General features: G+C 40.5%; 2 protein-coding genes across 6 annotated transcripts in view; one reads left to right on the top strand and one right to left on the bottom strand.

Moving 5' to 3' along the window:
* The window catches only part of LOC310888609 (uncharacterized protein), a gene marked incomplete at both ends in the record, with an annotated part of 380131 nt that overhangs the window by 97285 nt on the left and 260233 nt on the right, over positions 1 to 22613 (bottom strand). The window lies entirely within an intron of this gene.
* LOC310888686 (uncharacterized protein) overlaps positions 1 to 22613 on the top strand; it is a 73377-nt gene that overhangs the window by 23628 nt on the left and 27136 nt on the right. For all 5 annotated transcript variants that reach the window (XM_083815639.1, XM_083815638.1, XM_083815635.1 and 2 more), the window contains 6 exons: positions 837 to 1001; positions 12402 to 12580; positions 13191 to 13321; positions 14798 to 14912; positions 17414 to 17533; positions 19547 to 19972. In XM_083815639.1, coding sequence (XP_083671765.1) covers positions 837 to 1001; positions 12402 to 12580; positions 13191 to 13321; positions 14798 to 14912; positions 17414 to 17533; positions 19547 to 19972 — 1136 coding nt within the window. The remainder of the gene's footprint in view (positions 1 to 836; positions 1002 to 12401; positions 12581 to 13190; positions 13322 to 14797; positions 14913 to 17413; positions 17534 to 19546; positions 19973 to 22613) is intronic.

Raw genomic sequence — 22613 nt, 5'->3', positions numbered from 1 at the left:
TGCTAAGATTGAAGTGGCTCAGGTGGACCTGGACTGGCAACATAAGGGCGAATTATTTATAACTCGATGGGCCCATGACACCTCAGGCCATCAAGGTAGAGATGGAACATACAGATGGGCTCGTGATCGAGGGGTGGACCTGACCATAGACACTATAGCACAGGTTATTCATGATTGTGAAAAATGTGCTGCAATCAAACAAGCCAAGCAGTGAAAGCCTCTTTGGTATGGAGGACGATGGCTGAAATTTAAATATGGGGAGGCCTGGAAGACTGATTACATCACACTCCCTCAAACCCGCAACGGCAAGCGCCACATACTTACAATGGTGGAAGCAACCACCGGATGGCTGGAAACATATCCTGTGCCCCATGCCACCGCCCGGAACACTCTCCTGAGCCTTGAAAAGCAAGTCCTATGGCGACATGGTACCCCAGAAAGAATTGAGTCAGACAATGGGACTCATTTCTGAAAGAACCTTATAGACACTTGGGCCAAAGAACATGGTATTGAGTGGGTGTATCACATCCCCTATCATGTACCAGCCTCCAGGAAAATCGAGGGTGGATAGTGTGAGAAAACATCTGTGTGGTTCTTAGGTGCTGGCTGGGTTACACCACTACAGAAGCATACAGAAAATCTTAACTATATATGGTTATTTGTAGGTAGATTTTTATTCTTAAAAGAAATAATTACTCAACTGGGATCATGCAGTTTAAAATATTGCCTACGTTCATTGAATTGACTTTTACAGAAAGGCACAAGGAAGATAAGTATTAACAAGTGAAGTATATTCTGCCTGTGCGTACTTTTTTGTTTGTTTGTTTGTTTTCCAGCTCAGTGTTTCACTTGGCAGTTTGGGGGCAATATCAGCAGCATCACTGGACCCTAACATTACAGCACTGGGAGAAATACCACAGCCACCAATTATGGGGAATGTGGATCCATCCAAAATTGATGAAATCAGGAGAACAGTCTACGTTGGAAACTTGAATTCACAGGTAGCTTTTTTTTTGGTTGAAAATAGTAATGGAGGATGTAGAATTATAACTCATAAATTACAATCTTAATGTTAAGATGCCTGTGACGCCCATCTACAAGAAGGGCCGGAGCGTAGACCCGTGAAACTATAGGCCTGTTAGTTTGACCTCAGTGCCAGGGAAGCTCATGGAGCAGATTATCTTGAGTGTCATCACGCGGCACTTGCAGGGCAAGCAGGCGATCAGGCCCAGTCAGCATGGGTTTATGAAAGGCAGGTCCTGCTTGACAAACCTGATCTCCTTCTATGACAAAGTGACGCGCTTAGTGGATGAGGGGAAGGCTGTGGATGTGGTCTACCTTGATTTCAGTAAGGCTTTTGACACCGTTTCCCACAACATTCTCCTGAAGAAACTGGCTGCTCATGGCTTGGACTGGTGTATGCTCTGTTGGGTTAAAAACTGGCTGGATAGCCGGGCCCAAAGAGTCCTGGTGAATGGAGTTAAATCCAGTTGGAGGCCAGTCACTAGTGGAGTCCCCCAGGGCTCAGTATTAGGGCCAGTTCTCTTTAATATCTTTATCGATGATCTGGATGAGGGGATCGAGTGCACCCTCAGTAAGTTTGCAGATGACACCAAGTCAGGTGCGTGTGTCAATCTGCTCGAGGGTAGGAAGGCTCTGCAGGAGGATCTGGATAGGCTGGACCGATGGGCTGAGGCCAACTGTATGAAGTTCAACAAGGCCAAGTGCCGGGTCCTGCACCTGGGGCACAACAACCCCAAGCAGAGCTACAGGCTGGGAGATGAGTGGCTGGAAAGCTGCCTGGCAGAGAAGGACCTGGGAGTATTGGTCGGTAGTCGGCTGAATATGAGCCAGCAGTGTGCTCAGGTGGGCAACAAGGCCAACAGCATTCTGGTTTGTATCAGAAATAGCTTGGCCAGCAGGACTAGGGAAGTGATTGTCCCTCTGTACTCGGCTCTGGTGAGGCCGCACCTTGAGTACTGTGTTCACTTTTGGGCCCCTCACTACAAGAAGGACATGGAGGTGCTCGAGCGAGTCCAGAGAAGGGCAACGAAGCTGGTGAAGGGTCTAGAGAACAAGTCTTACAAGGAGCAGCTGAGGGAACTGAGGTTGTTTAGCCTAGAGAAAAGGAGGCTCAGGGGAGACCTTATCACGCTGTACAATTACCTTAAAGGAGGCTATAGAGAGGTGGGGACTGGGTTCTTCTCCCAAGCACCAAGTGATAAGATGAGGGGAAATGGCCTCAAATTGCACCAGAGGACGTTTAGGTTGGATATTAGGAGAAATTTCTTTACTGAAAGAGTTGTGCAGCATTGGAATAGACTGCCCAGGGAAGTTGTTGATTCACCATCCCTGGAGGTCTTCAAGAAATGTGTAGATTTAGAACTTTAGAGCATGGTTTAGTGGTGGACTTTAGTACTAGGTTAAAGTTTGGACTTGATCTTGGAGGTCTTTTCCAACCTGAATGATTCTATGATTCTATGTTTCTATTAAACTGTCTTTATCTCAACCCATGAGTTTTACCTTTTTTTTTTTTTTTTTATTCTCTCCCCTATCCAGCTCTAGGGGTTAGGGGGGAATGAGCAAACAGCTGTGTGGTGCTTTGCTGCCTGCCGGGTTAAACCACAACATAATCTTAGCTAAGTGATATAAAGGATTGATTGTGTATATAATCCCCTAGGCATAAATCGTTAAGTCTGGGATTGGGATAGGATCCAGTCATATCTATACTCCTTGGAGTTTGGATGGCAAAAGGGGCTCCATTCTGAACCTCGTGACTCAGTGTGAGGGTCTTCCTGACACTTTTAATCTGACCCTATCCTCTATGCAGTAAATAATCAAGTGACCTTGCCATCATAAATATTGTTAATGTAGCATTTACCATTAGAACTTTGTTAAATCGCTGTCTCATCCACAATTAAGCCCTGCTAAATCACTATTTCCATCAATAAATATATTGCTGCTTCTCTCTTACGAGTGAAGTGTATAATTCCTGTTGTGACACCCGCGATAGGACCTGAGGGAACAGCATGAAGCTGAATCAGAGGAAGGTCAATTTGCATAGCAGGAAAAGTTTCTTCACTAAGAGGGTGGTTGGGCACTGGAACAGGCTCCCCAGGGAAGTGTTCACAGCACTAAGCCTGCTGGAGTTCAAGAAGCATTTGAACAACGCTCTCAGACATATGGTTTAATTTTTAGGTCGTCCTGTGTGGGGCTAGGAATTGTAATGATGATCTTTATGGCTCCCTTCCAACTTGGGATATTCTATGATTTTAAGTGTTCCAGCCTTTTACATGTACTTTGTCAATAGGACTGCTGGCCCATTCAGCAGTGGGCCCATGTTTTCCCTTGTCTTCCTTCTGCTGCTGCTATGTTTGTAGAAGCCCTTCTGTATTGGCTTTATGTGGCAAGGTAACGGCCATGTTGCCATAAGACTTGCTTTTCAAGGTCTGGGATAGGTGGATGGGGGGGGAAGGTGTTTTTAGCTTGCTTTTAGTTTCTCACTGCTCTAGTTTGTTAGTATAATAAATTATATTAATCTCCCTACGATTAGTCTGTTTTACCCGTGTCAGTAATTGATGAGCCATTTCCTTTTCCTGATCTCAACCCTTGAGTCCCTTTTCATTGTATTTTCTCCTTCTCTTCCTCTGAGGAGGGGGAGTGAAAGAACAGTTGTGGTGGAGTTTAGCTGTCCATTGGTGTGAAACCACCACATCTTCTGAAATCCAATTTTTTTTTCAGATTTTTTTTCCAAGTTAATTTTATCCTGTGGCTGACAAATACCAAATCTAAAGTGTTTTTCTTCTGTTCTGTTTTTGGGAAGGAGACAAGTAGCTCAAAATTTCATATTTATTATTAAAGACTTTACATTAAGGAGGGTATCCCAGTCAGTTCTGACATTACAGATTTTTTCTCATGATGAATTAGAGCTCATTTTTCTGGTAACCTCCACTGAGAGATGTAAGGAGAAAGGATGTGAATCTTCAGAGCAGTAATAATTTCTACACCTCTGCTAACAGTCTTTCGACAAGATATACCGGTATATATATTTTTAATGTAATGCTTTATGTAATGATAGAATAATCATACCAGACTTTATTTTTGCATAAAATGTAATAAAAGATCTTGAATTCTCCAGTTAAAGTTATCTAAGCTTTGGCTAATTACAAAGCTATCAGGATGTCTGAAAAAAAAATAAACAAACAAAAAACAACATTTAATTTGGATCTTGAATCTTGCATTTTTAGAATCCGGATTCCATTTACAAAAAGAATGACTGTACTGATTATGATTTTCAATAAGTACTACCTGAAACATACACATTTAAAGTAATCTCAAGCAATTGTCCAAGATTTATTTTATTTAAAAGTCTTTAACTTATTCTTTGTAAAGTAGTAGTTTACTGTCAATTGAAATATACAAGCATCAATATATGGAGCATTACCCCCACTTATCCATGGAGATTCCTTAACAACTAACTTACTTGCTCATGGAAGTATCACAAATGTACATTTTTTTTTCAGCCCAGACAGCTTCAAGAATACTTAAGTACTTAAGTTCATTTTCAGTTCAGGTTTGGGGTATGGAAATTCTTAAAAATTAAAATATTGTCTGAAACCATAGTCTTTCAGTGCCAAGATGCAGTTCTTTGCCACCTAAGAAAGACTGCAGTTAAAACAACTGATCACTCATATGCATAGCGCTCAGTTTCATTTTCTATAGTTAATTTAATTTTTTAAAGAGAATTTGAACTATAACTCTAGGTAAAAATCAATTTAATTGGGATAGATTCCCAGTCAAGTTATAACAAAACCATTAACAGCTTATTCCATTACAACCCTTCCTGTTAGCAGAGTTAGTGAATTTCATGCCAAATCAATTATAGAGCCAAAGCTGACCTATTAAAGGTGAGGTTTTATACCTAGACTCTTTGGTATTTTGGGTTTAAAATATCTTATTCAAGAAGCCTTTCACTCTGCTAAAGTAAAAGAGAACCAGTTAGCATTGTTCCCACATACGATGGAGCAATCTCACAGCCTCTCTGTCAGCAATCACCCGTGTAGGGCACTGCATGTGGTTTCTGGGCTGGCGTGCTTGTTTCCTCTGCTATGAGGGTGCCAGCTCCCAGCAGCCGAGATTGATTCTTCCCACAGCATCTGGAAAACATGTGCATTGCGGGTACTGAGGATAAGGAAAAGGCTGAGGTTCTTAATGTCTTTTTTACATCTGTCTTTACTAACCAGACTACTTATTCTCGGAGTACTCAGCCTCCCAACCTGGAAGTCTTGGACGGGGAGCAGAAGAAACCCCCCACAGTTCAGGTGGAAACAGTTAGAGACCTGCTGCTCCACCTGGACTGTCACAAGTCCATGGGGCAAGATGGGATCCAACTGAGGGTGCTGAGGGAGCTGACGGATGTGATTTCCAAGCCGCTTTTCCTTTATCAGAGGTCATGGTGATCCGGAGAGGTCCCGTATGATTGGAGGCTTGCTACTCTGATGTCCATCTATAAGAAGGGTTGTAAGGAGGACCCGGTGAACTACAGGCCTGTCAGCCTGACCTCGGTGCCAGGAAAGGTGATGGAACAGGTCATCTTGAATGCAATCACGCAGCATTTGCGGGACAACCAGGGGATCAGGCCCAGTCAGCATGGGTTCATGAAAGGCAAGTCCTGCCTGACCAACCTCATCTCCTTCCATGACCGGATGACCCGCCTGGTGGATGAGGGAAAGGCTGTTGATGTAGTCTATCTAGAATTCAGCAAAGCCTTTGACACAGTCTCCCATAGTATTCTCCTGGAAAAGCTGGCAGCCCATGGCTTGGACACGTATGCTCTTTGCTGGGTAAAAAACTGGCTGGATGTCTGGGCCCAGAGAGTGGTGGTGAATGGAGTGAAATACAACTGGAGACCGGTCATGAGTGGTGTTCCCCCAGGGGACAGTGTTGGGGCCCATCCTCTTGAATATCTTTATTGATGATTTGGACGAGGGAATTGAGTGCACCCTCAGGAAGTTTGCAGATGACACCAAGTTGGGGGGGAAGTGTCGATCTGCTGGAGGGTAGGAAGGCCCTGCAGAGGGACCTGGACAGGATGGGTCAATGGGCAGAGGCCAACGGGATGAGGTTCAACATGGCTAAGTGCCAGGTCCTGCACTTTGGTCACAACAACCCCATGCAGTGCTACAGGCTTGGGGCAGAGTGGCTGGAAAGCTGTGCAAAGGAAACGGATCTGGGGGTGCTGATTGCTCACCTGAACATGAGCCAGCAGTGTGCCCAGGTGGCCAAGAAAGCCAACGGCATGCTGGCTAGTATCAGGAATAGTGTAGCCAGCAGGACCAGGGAGGTGATTGTTCCCTTGTATTCTGCTCTGTTGAGACCACACCTCCAGTACTGTGTTCAGTTTTGGGCCCCTCGCTATAAGAAGGACCTGGAACATGTCCAGAGAAGGGCTACGAAGCTGATGAGGGGCCTGGAACACAAGTCCTATGAGGAGCCGCTGAGGGAACTGGGGCTGTTTCATCTGGAGAACAGGAGGCTCAGGGGAGACCTTATTACTCTCTACATCTACCTGAAAGGAAGTTGTGGGGAGCTGGGGATCGGCCTCTTCTCACAGGTAACTAGTGATAGGACTAGAGGGAATGGCCTCAAGTTGCACCAGGCAAGGTTTAGTTTTTAAATTAGGAAACCTTTATTCTCAGAAAGAGTAGTCAGGCATTGGAATGGGTTGTTCAGGGAGTTGGTGGAGTCACTGTCCCTGAGGGTAGAAAGGTTGGATGTGGTGCTTAGGGACATGGCTTAGTGGGTGATATTGATGGTAGGGGGACAGTTGGACCAGATGATCTTGAAGGTCTTTTCCAACCTTACTGATTCTATGACCCCCAACAGGATTACTCTCCAATCCTCAGGAAGCAGGCAGCATATGCGTGAAAGAAAGCTGGGCGGGATGTGGCTGTTAACAGCTAGGCCGTGCCTTCGGTCCCGCACTCCTTCCTAGGCAGGGCCGAGAGTCCACGATGGTCTCACCCTTATAGCAGTGGCCCGGTCATCACCTGCGCATCAGCTGGTAGTGACATGCGGAAAACGGACTCCACAATCAGTAAGATTGTAAAGTAGGTATGTTTATTCAGCGCTGGGCAGCACGGGGGGGTAGCCCCTCCAAAATCGTGCGCACCTGACGCAGCAACTTGCCATGGTTATATGCAGCAAAGAGTTACATATGCATGAAGTTTCACAATACGCCTATACATATTCATAACCTGTCCCCGCTTCGTATTAAAATTAGTTCCAAGGAGTCATTTCCGTAAACTCCTCCCATGTGCACTTGCGCAGTGTATTCTGGTGGTGGTCTTCGGGGGTCGTGGGGATGAAGATTGATGACTCTTCCTCATCACCGCTAGTTGACCTCTTGTCTCTGCGCAGACTCAGTTGCTTCTTGGATCTTGTCCATCCACAGGACCAGTTTCTACCAGTTTCTTAAGATAGGCTCACTCTCTTATTAAGAGACTGACCTTGGTAAAGGGGCCCAAGGCTTCTTGCTTTAATTAATTTGCACAAGCACCATAGTTAGTAAAGACACTAAGTAGGATCCTAGTTTCATGCCGTCAGCACTCTATCTCTACTTGATAAGATTCCCCTAACTCCCTCTCTCAGTCCCCCCTTTTCTAAAAGGTTAGTAAATAATTTTCTAAAACGTTAGTAAGTTCTTTTCTAAAAAGTTAGTAAATTATTGTATTCTCCTAACTCCCTCTCTCAGTAGGAGGCTGTCCTGCCGGTTCCTTGGGAAGCGACGGATTTCTCTTCTCTTGGGCGGGGGGGGGCGTTTACGGCTGAGCTAGGAGTTTCAGCGCTACTGGCAGGTTTGAGGGCGGCCGTTCCCCGAAGCGCCTCATCTGGCAGGGAATAAGCAGCTGCCCGCCAAGTAACACCTCCGGTGAGCAATCGAGTTCGCCGCTAGAGCGTCCGAACACTGGGACGCTCTGGCGGGCGCCGCACACTCTTCTCTGTCGTCAGGTCCGTCTCTCTGGCTGCGTGTGACACTGCCGCGAGCGGAGCGGTCGTGCGGGCTCCGCCATGATGAACAGCGGAGGAATCGGGGTGCCGCTGGGTTTCCCCTTGGGCCCCACATCTGTCATCCAGGTCACGAACCTGTCTTCGGCGGTAACCAGCGAGCAGATGCGGACTCTCTTCGGCTTCCTGGGAGATATTGAGGAGCTGCGTCTCTATCCCCCAGAGTAAGTGGGGCCTGCACCGGTCTCCGGAGCGATAGAGACCTGGGAGAATGAAAAGGTCTAGAGGGGTTGTGAGAGTTGTGAGAAGGCCCTACTTGACTTCCCCACATCTTGACTGTGGGCACCGCAACCTCCCACACGGGGAGCGGGGTCACGTGGTCCTACCCCTTTGTATGACAGGAACGGTAGGGGAAAGGAGCTCCATCCGAACTTAAGATGGCGGTCCCGTCCTGAAGTACCTGCGGCATCTCCGGAGTGGCCTGTAGGAGCACGGCGAGTTCTGTGGCTTAGTGGTAGCGGCAAGAGCTCGGCCGCTTGCTGGGTGATGCCGGCACTGAGTCACAATCTAAGGCCTAGGGAGACGCGTGCTCAGAGATTGTCCCCAAAGCTCTTCCGCGGCGCACGTCTCTCTTTTTCCTCCCTTTACTGAAATACCTATTCTGTAGTCCAGATTTTTTCGCTCAGGCACCTCCCTGAGTTATGTGTGTGTAGGTTGGGGGGGGATCGGGCAGGAGGATGGTGGCATGGTAGCGTTCAGTCATTCCAGAATTCCAGTTCTTGTTTAAAGAATAATATAAGGTGTAATATTAAGAGTATTAGACTAACTTTTTAATAGAGAAAAGTGTCAAAGAAAGTTACATGTTGCATTGTGTAGAATTGTAATCTATTTTTTTTTCTAATTTGGTGTTGCAGACATTCAGTGTACCCACTATTTTTATTTAATCAAGCATGATTTTTCAGAACAGTGAAGTTGTACTCTCCTGTATGGGTTTTTTTGTTTGTTTGTTTTAAAAGAGCATTCAAGTTAAGAGGTTTACTGTAACATTTGTAATCCTATTCCCTTTGCTGGGCATGCTTATTTCTAATGGATGTGAACTTTCAGTTCTGTTGATGATGCACAAGAGTTAACAGAATATATATATATATATGTGCATACACTTTATAAAGAATATAAGTTTTCTTTTTTTTCTAATCAAGCATTAAGGTATTTCCGAATAAAAGTATAAATTATTCCTTACCTCTTCCAAGTCAGTCATGTTTGTCAGCCTTCTACTTCTTCCCCTTAATCTGAGTATTTCATAGAATGGTTTTTATGGATTTAATTTCAACAGTTTTTTCATTAACAAAGCTAATTTTTTGGTTGAAAGGAAATAAGTCTTATTCTGGTATTTATGAATTAACTTGGTTAAAGACGTATACATTTTGGAACATTGCTCTTGACAACTTTTTTTTGGAAATATTATTTTCCTATTTTTGGAAGATGCAGCATTATGTGTTATTAGAGGATTAGGGGGGGTTATTTTCCTCTGTCAGAGTAATCCAAAACATTTGTAGCAATGGTGAATTTGATCAGGTGATAATTTCCACTTTATAGGAGATTTCTTTGATAGCACTGTTCCACTATAACTCATTGTTAGCCACTTTACTGCTGACTTGAATGAAAAAAAGAAGGCTATGATTTAATAGGAAGCAAGGATGATAAATCTGGCATCTATGGTGTTTCAGTGATTTTAGAACAAAATATAGGGCTATGCTATGGTTGTCTGAACTAGTATTATTAGAGAGATGAATTCCTTTTTACTGATTTTTTTTTCTACTTTTTTCCAGTCTCCTATCACTAACATCCCTTGGTTTTATAGGATGCAGCAGAAAAATTATTAAAGAAAAAAAAAACCACAAAAACAACTAAAAGGAAACCTCCAATGCTGAGTGTAATTAGTTACAGATTACATCAAGTGAACTGCTCTAATAGACTATTTAAAGTTCTTGTAAGCATGCAAAATGTGGAGGGGGAGAGAGAAACCACCTCAGTTTTCTAATGCATTAAATAAAATGTGAGTTCTTTAAGATGACTCTTTAGTGTTCTCAGTGAACTTCCTGAACCTAGTGACTTTTCCCAGCAATTAGTATCTGAAGACTGTGGTTTTAAAGTAGCAGTTTCTGTTACAGTCCTTTATTTTGTATCCCAGAGTGGATTGAGCAGACTTTTTAATGTTAAGTTAAATCGTGCAGTGCTTTTTGGTAGTTTGTCTATTTGTGTTTTATTTTCATTAATCAAAACCCTTTGGTTTCAGTACTACTTGTGTGGTAAGTGATGCCAACATTTGAATATGCAGTAACATGAGATAGAATGCTGTGTTCCATGTTTTGTAGGCTATTCCCTGAAATTTTTGTCTCTGCTGTGTGGTGTGTTTTTGTTGTTGTTGTTGTTCATTTTAACAGCCTAAAATTATTTATATTGAAACTTACAAAATGTGGTGATCAATTGAGTATTAATTTGGTGTCTTTCTTTTGATTACTTAGAGTTTTGTGAGAACAGGACATACGGCTACTCTTTCACGGTTCTAAACAAGACAGAACAGTTTTTATAAATCACTATGTTTGCAGTACAGTTGAAATCTGAAGCTGGTTTGCAGGGTGTGACAGGTCTTCTGCCTTGAATATGTACTCTAGTATGCTAAATACTCATATAGCTTAGAAATGTTTTTCAACATACTAGGAGACCAGTTATGTGTTGTTAACTTGGGATTTTGGCTTCTATAAGTTTTTATATATATATATATATTTATATATATATATATATATATCTATCTATATATCTATATATATATATATCTATAAGAACGGGTTGCCCAGGGAGGTGGTGGAGTCACCTTAAATACCCACACGGGGATGTTTAAGGAGAGGTTGTACATGGTACTTATGGACGTGGTTTAATGGGTGACATTGGTAGTAGGGTGATGGTTGGAGCGGATGATCTTGAAGGTCTTTTCAAACCTTAACGATTCTATGATATGATTCTATATTATGAGCAAGGCCAAGTGCAAGGTACTGCACCTGGGTCATGGCAATCCCAGGCATGGGTACAGACTGGGAGAAGAATTCATTGAGAGCAACCCTGTGGAGAGAGACTCGGGGGTTCTGGTGGACGAAAGGCTCAACATGAGCCAGCAGTGTGTGCTTGCAGCCCAGAAGGCCAACTGCATCCTGGGCTGCATCAAAAGAGGTGTGACCAGCAGGTCAAGGGAGGTGATTGTGCCCCTCTACTCTGCTGTCATGAGGCCCCACCTGGAATACTGCATCCAGGTCTTGGGCCCCCAGCACATGAAAGATGTGCATCTGTTAGAGCAAGCCAAGAGAAGGGCTACAACGATGATCAGAGGACTGGAGCATCTCGCCTATGAAGAAAGGCTGAGAGAGCTGGGGCTGTTCAGCCTGGAGAAGAGAAGGCTCCAGGGAGACCTCATTGCAGCCTTTTAATACTTAAAGGGTTCTTATAAAAAGGATTGAGAAGGACTCTTTTCTTGGGTAGATAATGAGTAGGGCAAGGGGTAATGGTCTTAAACTAGAAGAGGATAGATTTAGACTCCGGTTACCCAGAGAGGTGTGGAGTTTCCTCCTCTGGAGATATTCAAAACCCTCCTAGATACCATCCTGCGCAATGTGCTGTAGTTGATCCTGCTTGGCAGGGGGGTTGGACTAGATGATCTTCAGAGGTCCCTTCCAATCTCAGTCATTCTGTGAGTTTCTGACAGGAAAGCTAGGACTGTCAGAGATTATTTTTTTTCCAGCGATTTTTTTATTTAATTAATTGAAAAAATAATTGTTTTTGACTGATGGCAATTTAAGTATTTGATTTTAGTGTTTATTTGACTGCTGAAGTATGTACTAGAGTATTATCAATCACAAAAAAATAAAACTAGTTGTAAGTTATTGGAGAAACAGATTAAAAGTTGACTTAAAGTTCTGGTTTTGTTTTTTTTTTGTTTGTTTGTCTGTTGTTGTTTCTGTTGATCAAAAATCACAACCAGTACCAGAAATAGCTTGGATGTAGGTGTATAAAGAATTCCCTCATCAATTATCTCAAATTATTTGCCTGAAAAGTGCAATATCCTGTGCAAGTGTATTTGTAACCTAAATATAGATCTTCAGGGTTTTACTTGAGGGCTTGTGGTTGTACTGTCTTAAATTATAGTATATTCTTTAGGTTAATGGAAGAAAAAAAATAGTATCTGTATTTCCTGAAGTGTAACATTACCAAATTCATGCTGCCTATGTAATAATGGTGTGATGTCTTTCCAAAACCTATGTAGCTCTTAGATTATCTGTTATGTTTGATAAGTAGTTTTCATTATATGTTTTACTTCAGCTGAGCTCTTCGTCTCTTTCTAGACTACAACAGCAGATCAACTGCTTGAATTCTTTAAACAAGTTGGAGAAGTCAAATTTGTGCGAATGGCAGGTGATGAGACACAACCAACACGGTTTGCTTTTGTGGAATTTGCAGACCAAAATTCTGTACCACGAGCTCTTGCCTTTAATGGAGTTATGTTTGGAGACAGGCCACTGAAGTAAGAAATTAATTACCAATGTGAATATTGAATGAGAGGTTTCTTAGTATCCTTATATGTTTATGATTTTGATCTGCAATAAACTGCTGTGACTAATATTTATTCAATATAAGGACCTGTTAGCAAACTGGAACACTTTTATAAACTCCGATTTCAGGGTTGGGCATAACTTTCTCTAAGAAGAATCTGGGTGGCATAGAGTAAAATATAATTACATTTAATCTTAAAGTAGTGAAAGCTATAACAGCGAGAGAATCTGCAAAGTCCTTGGTACTAATTAAACTTTATATATGTTGTCTATGCAATCAGTAGGCCTTAGAGATTTTATCTAAAATAGAGAAATAGGTTTCTAGACTTTAATCTGTATTTATATAGAATAATACAAAAGTGTTGTGCCTCACTTATTTAAAAGCTCTAAGATTTGAAAGCAGTAAAAGCCAGACATTTTAGATATTTAGACATGGCATAAATGAGTGTTAGGAAAAATCTGTAGTTTTGCTTGAACTTTAGAGTTTTCAGTTATATGTGGGAGTTAAGGTGTTTTCCTTTCTTATTTTTCATTTTTCCTTTTAAAGCATTTGTGGGTTAACGGCTTTTTTCCCTAATTTAGAATAAATCACTCCAACAATGCAATAGTGAAGCCTCCTGAAATGACGCCACAAGCTGCTGCCAAAGAACTGGAAGAAGTGATGAAGAGAGTAAGGGAAGCCCAGTCTTTCATATCTGCTGCTATTGAGCCAGGTAGGTATATTAGGTTCGCTACCTAACAGACATGTTTATACTTTGGTACATGCCAATGAAAATAATACATGTTCATTATATTATTTCATAATTATATTATTGAAGCAAATTATAATAATAATGAAAATAATCAAAATTGTATTCATGCAAGAAAGCAGTAGAATGAAGTTGACTTTATTTCCTCATATCTTATTTTCAGATACATGCTCGCTGAATGTTTTCAAAAATATGTAGTCAGTGCTAAACTAAGTAAGACTTGATGTTGGCATCTTTTCAGTTTAAAGCACTTACAGACTTTTAAAAGAAATTGCTTTGTTTTATTCTCTAGCACACATTAATGCCATAGTTTCATGATCAGAGGGAAGCTAGCATGCTGCTGAAAGCAGCAATATTATGCTTTCTTTACTTTCAGCGGGTTAAGTTTGTCCCTGTGCTATGCTCTTATACTAGCTCAAGACTATATGCAGCCTCACAGCAAATGGGATCAGAAAATGAATCTGGGATAAAACTTAACGGACTTTTTTTCCATCCAGAATGGTTTCTTGATCCCTGTTAACGCTGAAACACAAGGTCAAAGAAAGGAAAGTGTCGATGGGTTGAGAGGTTAGATGGACATTTCAGTGCTGATTTATGCTGACTTAAACTGCTTGGAAAACCATAGCATAAAAATTCTCAACTCATTAAGCTTTCAATTGAAATCTTCCTTTTTATTTTGATCAGTGGGATTTTGTCATTCTTATTAACAAACTCAGACTTTGACTTATGTAGGTTAGGTAGTAGATGGGTGTTGGTGGGCTTGATTTTATTTTTTTCCCCAATTGGTGTTTTTTTTTTAGGGTTGGAAGAAAATAGCTCTAACGTTTCCTTAATGTTAAGCAGCAGAATAACAATCTTTTAGAGTCTGAACCAAAGTCTTCTGAGGTCACTGGTAAGCTTTCCATTGACTTCCTGGCCTTTGGATCAAACTTTTCACCCCCCTTCTCTCCATCCCTTCCTCCTCCAAATAATGTTTGAGGAATAAAACTTCCATATTTTTACAATGGTTAAAATATCAAAAAAGTATGGAAAGTCCTAATTTTGAAAATGAGCATAAAATGTAAACAATAATTATGCCCTCTAAATTTATTCTTCTCAGGTTATTTAAAAAATAAAATATAGTAGCTGTATTAAATAATACACTAGGAGGAGAATATGTTGCTGTAATCTTGTGCGTTGTGGCAGCAACATAAATCCCCTTCCTAATAGAGCTAGCTTTTTATAATTATCTGGTTTATGTGTACTGCTGCAGGATGGCTGCACTCAACGAGTATATGCAATGACTTTCTTGGATGTTTCTGAAGGATATTTGCAAAGAAGGAAGATGTGCAAAGAGTAGGCCCCTTGCACTATATGTGGTACATTCCACTTATGCCAGACTGTTAACTGGAATCTTTAAATGTTCTGAGCTTACACTGCAAAGTGGTTTTTTCCTCTCAGAGTCTGGAAAGAGCAGTGAAAGAAAAGGCGGTCGATCTCGTTCCCATTCTCGTTCAGAATCCAGGTCTAGCTCAAAATCCCAATCTAGAAGGAAAAGATCACATTCAAAACACAGGTAGGTATGTCTTTTATTTTGGACTGAGATCATACTGTTTTTCTTGAGTGATGGTGGTTACTGAGATTTCTTATTGAGTTATGAAACAAGTACCACTGTAGGGAAGATAAGTAACTTTTACTAACCAGATCAGAGTAACTGTGATCTTTATCTCTGAACAGATACTCTTTCCCTCTAAATGCTAAACATTTTCAGGATTGCTTTCAGTTAAAACACACTAGAAGGTACTTTTGTGTCATGAAAACCATATTTCATTTTTTGACCTATGTATTTTTAAAATAGTTATCTGTATTTTGTGGATGGAACATTTAGTTTACTGTTAACACCCTCAACTCTGATAGGCTGTCTGGTTTTGCTAGTAGAAAGTTCCTGCTGTCTTGAACTTCTAAACATCTAGTTAACAAATGCAGTGTTTCTGTTTACTGTACTTAAAATGTAAAGTTAAGTTTTTAAAAGTCAGAAGAAAAAGGTTTTAGGGGCAGTTTTTCATTCTTCAGAGTGTTTGCTTTGCTAAAATCGTTAACTTCTGAAACAGTCTTTGGAATATGGGAAGAAATTAAATTACTAGATAACCCTTAATGTTTATCCATTAACGTTTTTTCAAAGAATGAGACAGTCTAGTGTGTGACACTTTCTGAAATGGTTCGTATTCTTCCAATGTCAAGAATGTCTTCTGAGCATTTACAGTCTCAATGTAAATCACTTTTCTGTAAGTTGTTTTTTTTTCCTGTAAACTTTTCTCCATTCTTCTGTAATTTTTTTTTTCTCTCATTCTGGGGAGCGGGGAGAAACTCAATGCATTTGATAGCTTAAACTTTAAAAAGGTGTCAGTGTTGCACCAACAGCTCTGTTGCATCCTTTCATGCATTGTCTTTTAACAGGGCAACTAGAATTCTTTTACATACAGAAAAGCTGGTCAGAGGGGCATACCACATACAACCAAAGAAATGTGATCTAAGTGCAGGCTTCATTTTTTTAATAACATGTACTGCAGTATCTTGCTATCTAATAACATTAAACCATTGGGTACCTTTTTAATACAAGAAGAATCATTTGCAGGCTTCCTTATTGTATGCTTCTCTGTTGTTTCTGTAACTCAGGATACAACTGAACAATAATCTTTGTGTAACATTCCAGTAATCTGTGGTATTTTGTATACACACAAACCAAATTGAGTTTTAGAAGATAAATTTGCATTTTTTCACTTGCAGAAAACTTGTGTTTTAAACATCTGTTGATAGTTATGTTTTGTTTTAATGATTTACCACTGTTACTGTCAGTTTTGAGTACATGCTGAAAAAAGAGCCTCTGGGCTGTTGAAGCAGTTTCATCTGTAAGAATAAACTATGCTGACCACTTTCCTCTTTTAGTGTTTTATAAAACCCCTAAATCCATTTCATCACTATGATACAAATTTTATTAAAGGGCTTGACTAAATTGTAAGCAATTTGCCCTCTAATTAGTTTTTCTAAACTTATATGTGGAGCAAAGCTGTAGGTATAAAGTGGTTACCTCTCCTATCCTCTTGGTATATTTTTACTTTTTGTGTCTTGAGCTGCAGAAGAAAGGTGGAGCTGGTATTTTTTGTATCTTTCTGTTCTTCAGGATTGAGTAATATATATGGCATTTTTGTCTTTGGTAAGTTTAACTTCAAGGTACCTTAACCTCTCAGTCAAAGTATCCAATGATGTGTTTTGTGAAACTTGAAATAAAAAGCTGAATTTGAAGATTCATTTTCCTAGGGACTATGATCCTATAAAAATAGGGAATATTTTTTTGGGGGGGGGGGGGGGGAAGAGTATAGTAATTTTTAAGTTGTTTTCTTCATCAACTCTGAGACTATACTATATATGTATATCAGAAGACTTTAAACGTATTTCTATTGGAGTGTTTGCACATTATTTGCATTCCTTATTTATCATGTAGCAAATGCTTACAAATACTTTCAACTGAGAAAGTAACTTGACTAAATGCTGAACCACAGGTAGTGTTTTGTTTGGTTGGTTTTTTTATTTATTTTTTGTTCATTTAAATTGTAAGGCTGGAGAACCAAGCAAAAAGAGGCCAGTTAATGCTATCTTTCTTCAGTGACCAAGACTACAATAAGCGACTGGGCCTGGAGAAGAAGAAAAATGCAACTAACTATTTTTACGTGCTGCTTGAAATTGTTTATAGTAGATTTTATGCACTGTAATTTATTAAGGAAAGCTATCCCAGTATGATGATAATTGATATTTTCCAGAATATTTATGGAGGTCATAATAAAATATGAGCATTACTTAAATGGTGTATTGTTTCAAAAGAGAACATGTGCAACTGGTGAAACTTAATGTATACATATTTGCAAAAATGCTGGTAGGCAGTATATTACTGAGATGTAATTATATGCTTTTCTGTAGTGAGGCGAGATTTGCGTGTTGTTCCCCCCCTATATCTTGGCTGACCTAATTTTTCTGAAGTTTCAGTATTAAAGTATTTTTCTTCTGGTGTTGTTCATATAGAAGTAGATCTGGTAACAGATCAATCTCAAGACACAAGGAGAGATGCAAATCCAGAAGTCCCCTGACAAAACGGTCTAGATCTAGGGAAAGGCAGAAATCAAGTAGTCGCTCTCGTTCTCGGTGAGTTTCCATTCCTGAGAAGTGATACTGTTCATCTTAGCACACAGTACAAAGTTTTGTTGTTTTCTTTGGGGGGGGATCTAACCAGCATTTTAGGTGATGGGTAAAGGATGGAATCTCTAAATGCTTTATTCTGTTCCTAGGCTTGTCCCATCCCCTACGATAGGAGAAAAGAATAGAAAGTAATTTTTTATACTGAGGTACCTAAACTTTGATACCAAAGTCTATTCTACATTTATATCAATGTTTAAGCTCACCAAAAGAAGGTAACTTTAATTAACTGCCAGACTTTAACCAACAGATGATAATATGATTTTCTGAGGATGAAATAGTGAATATTCACAAAACTGAAGTGCCTATAAAAGTAGCTTCATGAATAGAAGACTTGGTACTTTTTTTCCTCTGGTTCATCTCTGTAATGCCCCTAACTCATTTAAAGGGACCTTCATACTTAGGTTGTGCAGTTTTTTTTTTTTTGTTTTGTTTTTGTTTTTTTCTTCTGGGAAAGAGAACTGCAGATCTGCCGACATCAGTGGGAACACTTAGGAGTAGGCTACATAGCTGGGCTTTGATGGATGACAATCCTTTTGACTCTCAATTGCTCGTTTGATGGAGCTTCTTGAGAGATCTAATCACTGGAAGGGGGAAGTCCAATGAAATATCTGCAATAAATAACTGGAAGGCTTTTCTTGGGGCGCTGTGAGACCCCTTGCTATTGCAGGGATTGTGTGCTGTTTCATCTTTATGATCTTACATTCCTTCTGTGAGATACTTAAAGAGATATTTGCCAAAACCTGATAGGAACCAAAGTCATAAGGTTATAGAACATAAAATGGCCTACTATTCAAGTTGAAAAAAAGATACAGTCAAACACTTGTTCCAATGAATGAAAGTGTGGGTTGTGCTTAGGGCCTTTCGTGTCTGAAGGAGTCTCTTTTAAGAATCCTAGAATAGGTACCAATACCAATAGACACAACTCTTTTTCAGTCTAGTTCTCCTGGATTTGAAACTGCCTGTTAATTAAGTCCTCCTATTGTACTTTCTCCTGTTTCTCTCTGAACAATTGTTCATTTTCATATGTCCTTGAGGCAACTCATGTCTGCTAAGAAAGGAAAGATGGTTTGGAGTCTCATGCTTTCAAATAATCCTATATAAAAATGTACTCTTCCAGCCAGAGCTGTAATCTAATCATTTTTTATTTGTCTCAACAACTGGAACATCCTTTTTTTTTCTTCTTGCTGTTTTTCTTTTTATGAACAGGTATCATTCTGTCTGTCCTAGAGAAGGTGACTTGTTCTGTTATCCTTCCTTCTGTTTTTACCATCCTACTGGATTTTCCTATGCTTCAATTGTTTTTGAATTCCTAATGACATTACAGATGATTGAATTGTCTTGATTGAGTTTAGACCTTACATTTGCCTTTTGAGAGTATTTGTTTGGTGAAATTTTATCCTTGTATTTTTCTTTCTGTATATTCATTGATGTTGGACTATCAAGCAGTTCCAGGATGTGTGTGTGTGAGAGAACACTAGAATAAAGACTTCTGTCCAGTCAGCTATCATTATTCATGTGGGGGTGGTTAATCCGCAGTCTATTTTACATTTTCACATATTTGACATATTTCACAATTTTAGTAAAGAATGGATTTACAAGTTGTATGCTTTGTTGCACTCCTGAGAAAATGCTGAAAATCTACGTACGTATAGTAATGTAACTGTGAGGTGAAGAAACTTATTCTATTAAAGTATAGTAACATCAATCTGAAGATCACAGTTTGATTTGATTTTTACCTCCTTTCCCCCCCTCCCCCCCATTTGGTTTCCAAACTTTTCCTAGCTGTTATAGCTACTCTTTCATGGTAAACAGGTGGAAAATGAAAATTAATAATTATTCAAAAATTTTAAACAGAGACATATTTTCTCTTGAGCAATTAATATATGCTGAAGAGTTGCTTGTATTTTTTATTAGAAAGTTCAAAGATTAATTAATGGATTTGTGTTTGGCTTTTCACAGGGAAAATAAGAGAGACAAAGAAAAGGTCAAGGAAAAAGAAAAGACCAAAGAAAAGGAGAAAGAGAGAGATGGAGAGCGAAACAAAGATCGAGAGAGTGTTGGGGACAAGGACAAAGATAGGGACAGGGACAAGGAAAAGGAGAAAGATAAGGAGAAGGAAAAAGACAGGGAAGAAGTACACCAGAACAAGGAAAAAGAAGATATTGAGGAAGGGGGGGTAAAAGACAGAGAGAAGGTGAAGGACAAGGAGGGAGATAAGGACAAAGGAGGGGACAAAGAGAAAGATAGAGACAAAGAAAAGGGAAAAGATGGGGATAAGTTGAAGGAGCAACAAAAAGGAAGAGATGATAAAAGAAAGAAAGAGAAGCGATCCAGAACACCCCCAAGAAGCTACAGCTCTTCAAGAAGATCTCGCAGCTCCAGCAGGTTTGTTTAGACTTTTTTCATGCTTTTTTGGACTTGTCGGTACAGTTAGGCACCGTGAAATACACACATTCTAATGTTTATGTATCAATATCATCTCACTAATTCAGTTTGTATTCTTGCTGTTTGTAGATTTTAGTATAAAGTAAAATCTATTACAAAGAGCTCTGTATGTTACCTGACAGAACATAGTTTACTGTTGTTCTGCTGGTGCTTGCCTTACACTTAACTGTGTAGTATAGTCCTTGAATATAGTAAGTAGATGGTTCTTGTGCTGTTTCTGTGTTGGAGCAATCCAGAAGTTTTGATAGAGGGTCATCGCATGTTATCTTTGTCCTGATTAAAGTTAATCATCGTTACATTGTTCCTTGCTTGCTTACATACTGTGCAGTGTTGGTCTGTTGAGCTTACAAACAGTTGGGTGGTAGTATTTGCCACTAGACCATCTTAGGGATGGCAGGCAAGCAATGAATTTTCTTGGCTGGATGGTTGAACAGCAGGAAACAAGTATGTCACTTGCCTGGCTATCCATTCAAAAATATATATATCTCAGTTGAAAGATAAGGGTATGTTGTTGAGCTAACCTATTGGGTTTACGTGGCAAGGTTTTGGTAGTGGGGGGGTTGCAGGGGTGGCCTCTATGAGAAGAGACCAGAAGCTGCCTCGTGTTAGATAAGGGCCAGTTTCAGCCATCTCCAAATGGACCCTCTGCTGGCCAGAGCTGAGCCAATAAGCAATGTTGTTTGTACCTCTGTGAGAGCATATTTAAGAAAGGGGGAAAGAAGAGGAAAAAAAAAAAAAAAACAGTAGCTGGGAGAGCGAGGAGTGAGAAACAGCCCTGCAGACAGTAAGGTCAGTGAAGAAGGAGGGGGAGGAGGTGCTCCAGGTGCCAGAGCACAAATTTCCCTGCAGCCTGTGGAGAGGATCATGGTGGAGCAGGTTGTCCCCCTGCAGCCCATGGTGTACCACGGTGTTGTGGTTTAACCTGGCTGACAGCTAAGCACCACACAGCCGTTCGCTCACCCTCCCCCCTCCCTCTCTGGGATGGGGGGAGAGAATTAGAAAGAAATGAAAGCCTGTGGGTTGAGATAAAGACAGTTTATTAGGACAGAAAATAATAATAATAATGATAATAGTACTACTAATAATAATGCGTACAAACAAGTGATGCACAATGCAATTGCTCACCACCCGCTGACCCAGCCTATCCCTGAGCAGCCGGCCCCCCACCCCAGCTAGCCACCCCTATATATTGTTTAGCATGATGTCAGATGGTATGGAATACCCCTTTGGCCAGTTTGGGTCAGCTGTCCTGGGTCTGTCCCCTCCCAGCTCCTGTTGCACCCCCAGCCTGCCTGCTTGCAGGACAGTGTAAGAAGCTGAAAAGTCCTTGGCCTGGTGTAAGCACTGCTCTGCAACAATTAAAACATCAGTGTGATATCACCATTATTCTCATCCTAAATCCAAAACATAGCACCCTACCAGCTACTAGGAGGAAAATTAACTCTATCCTAGCCGAAACCAGGACACATGGTGGATCAGATTTCCACACTACAGCACATGGAGGAACCCACGGTGGAGCAGGTGGATCTGACTTGAAGGAGGCCGTGGACTATGGAGAGCCCCCTGCAGGAGCAGACTCCAGGCCAGACCTCTAGCCTGTGGAGCAGAGCCCACGTGGGAGCAGGTGGTCTGGCAGGAGCTGCTGCCCATAGGGGACCCGTGTTGGAAGAGTGTGCCTACCCCTGTAGCCTCCCACCAAAACCTTGTCATGTAAACCCAATAGAGCTAGTTAGATGGCCAGGTACAAGTAAAAGGTAACGTTCCTTAACCATACTGATAGTAAACAAAAAAGCATTCAAGGTTAATCTAGCTGTTGTTTTTGCCTCTGAAGGAGGATAAACTGGATGGAAATACGAAAATGTTCAATCTCACAGCCTCCTTTTACTATACTGATTATAAGTTCTGTAAGTGGGCTAACTCAGGCGTATTCTAAAGTGTTGCATCTAACTTAAGTTCAGAAGCTTAGGTGGAGAAAATCTTTTCCGAATACCTCAACAATTCCACAGTTCGGTAATATCATATGTCAAATTTAGATACAGAATTTCATCTGTTACCTTGAGGGAATGTAATTCTGGATGAATTGTGGAAAACTTCTACATATTATAATCACTGGACAAAAGCAAAGTTCCCATAGCCATCAAAGTTTAGGAGTTTGTGATACATATAACGCAGAAAAGGCTGTAATGGTTTCTAAACGTTCTGTTTGACTTGGATGAAGTGTCCATGCTGTTTTGGGAGGTTTATGAGCAAAATATTGTGGTTTCTTTGAGCAAATGCAGATTCCTATTTTAATTTAATTTTTAACATTATTTCATGGGTTGAAGATTTGTACAGAGTTTTGCCACCTTTGAAAATGTAAGATTTTCTGCCTGTATACCTCAGGAGTATTGAATTAAATAAATGTAGAAAAAAGATTCAGGATCTTGAAAATGTATAGCTTATATAAGAGTACTGGTGGAAAACCCACCAAGTATATTTTAAAAATTAATATTTTAGTGTTAATTATGCTCCCCTTTAAGAATCTTGCTATTTAAGAAAAGAATATGAAAGGATCAAATGCTATATATTGAGGCAGAGAATT

Source organism: Anser anser (genome assembly GCF_964211835.1).
Source record: "Anser anser genome assembly, chromosome: W".
NCBI classification, from domain to species: domain Eukaryota; kingdom Metazoa; phylum Chordata; class Aves; order Anseriformes; family Anatidae; genus Anser; species Anser anser.
This window is presented reverse-complemented; position numbering and strand designations above follow the sequence as displayed.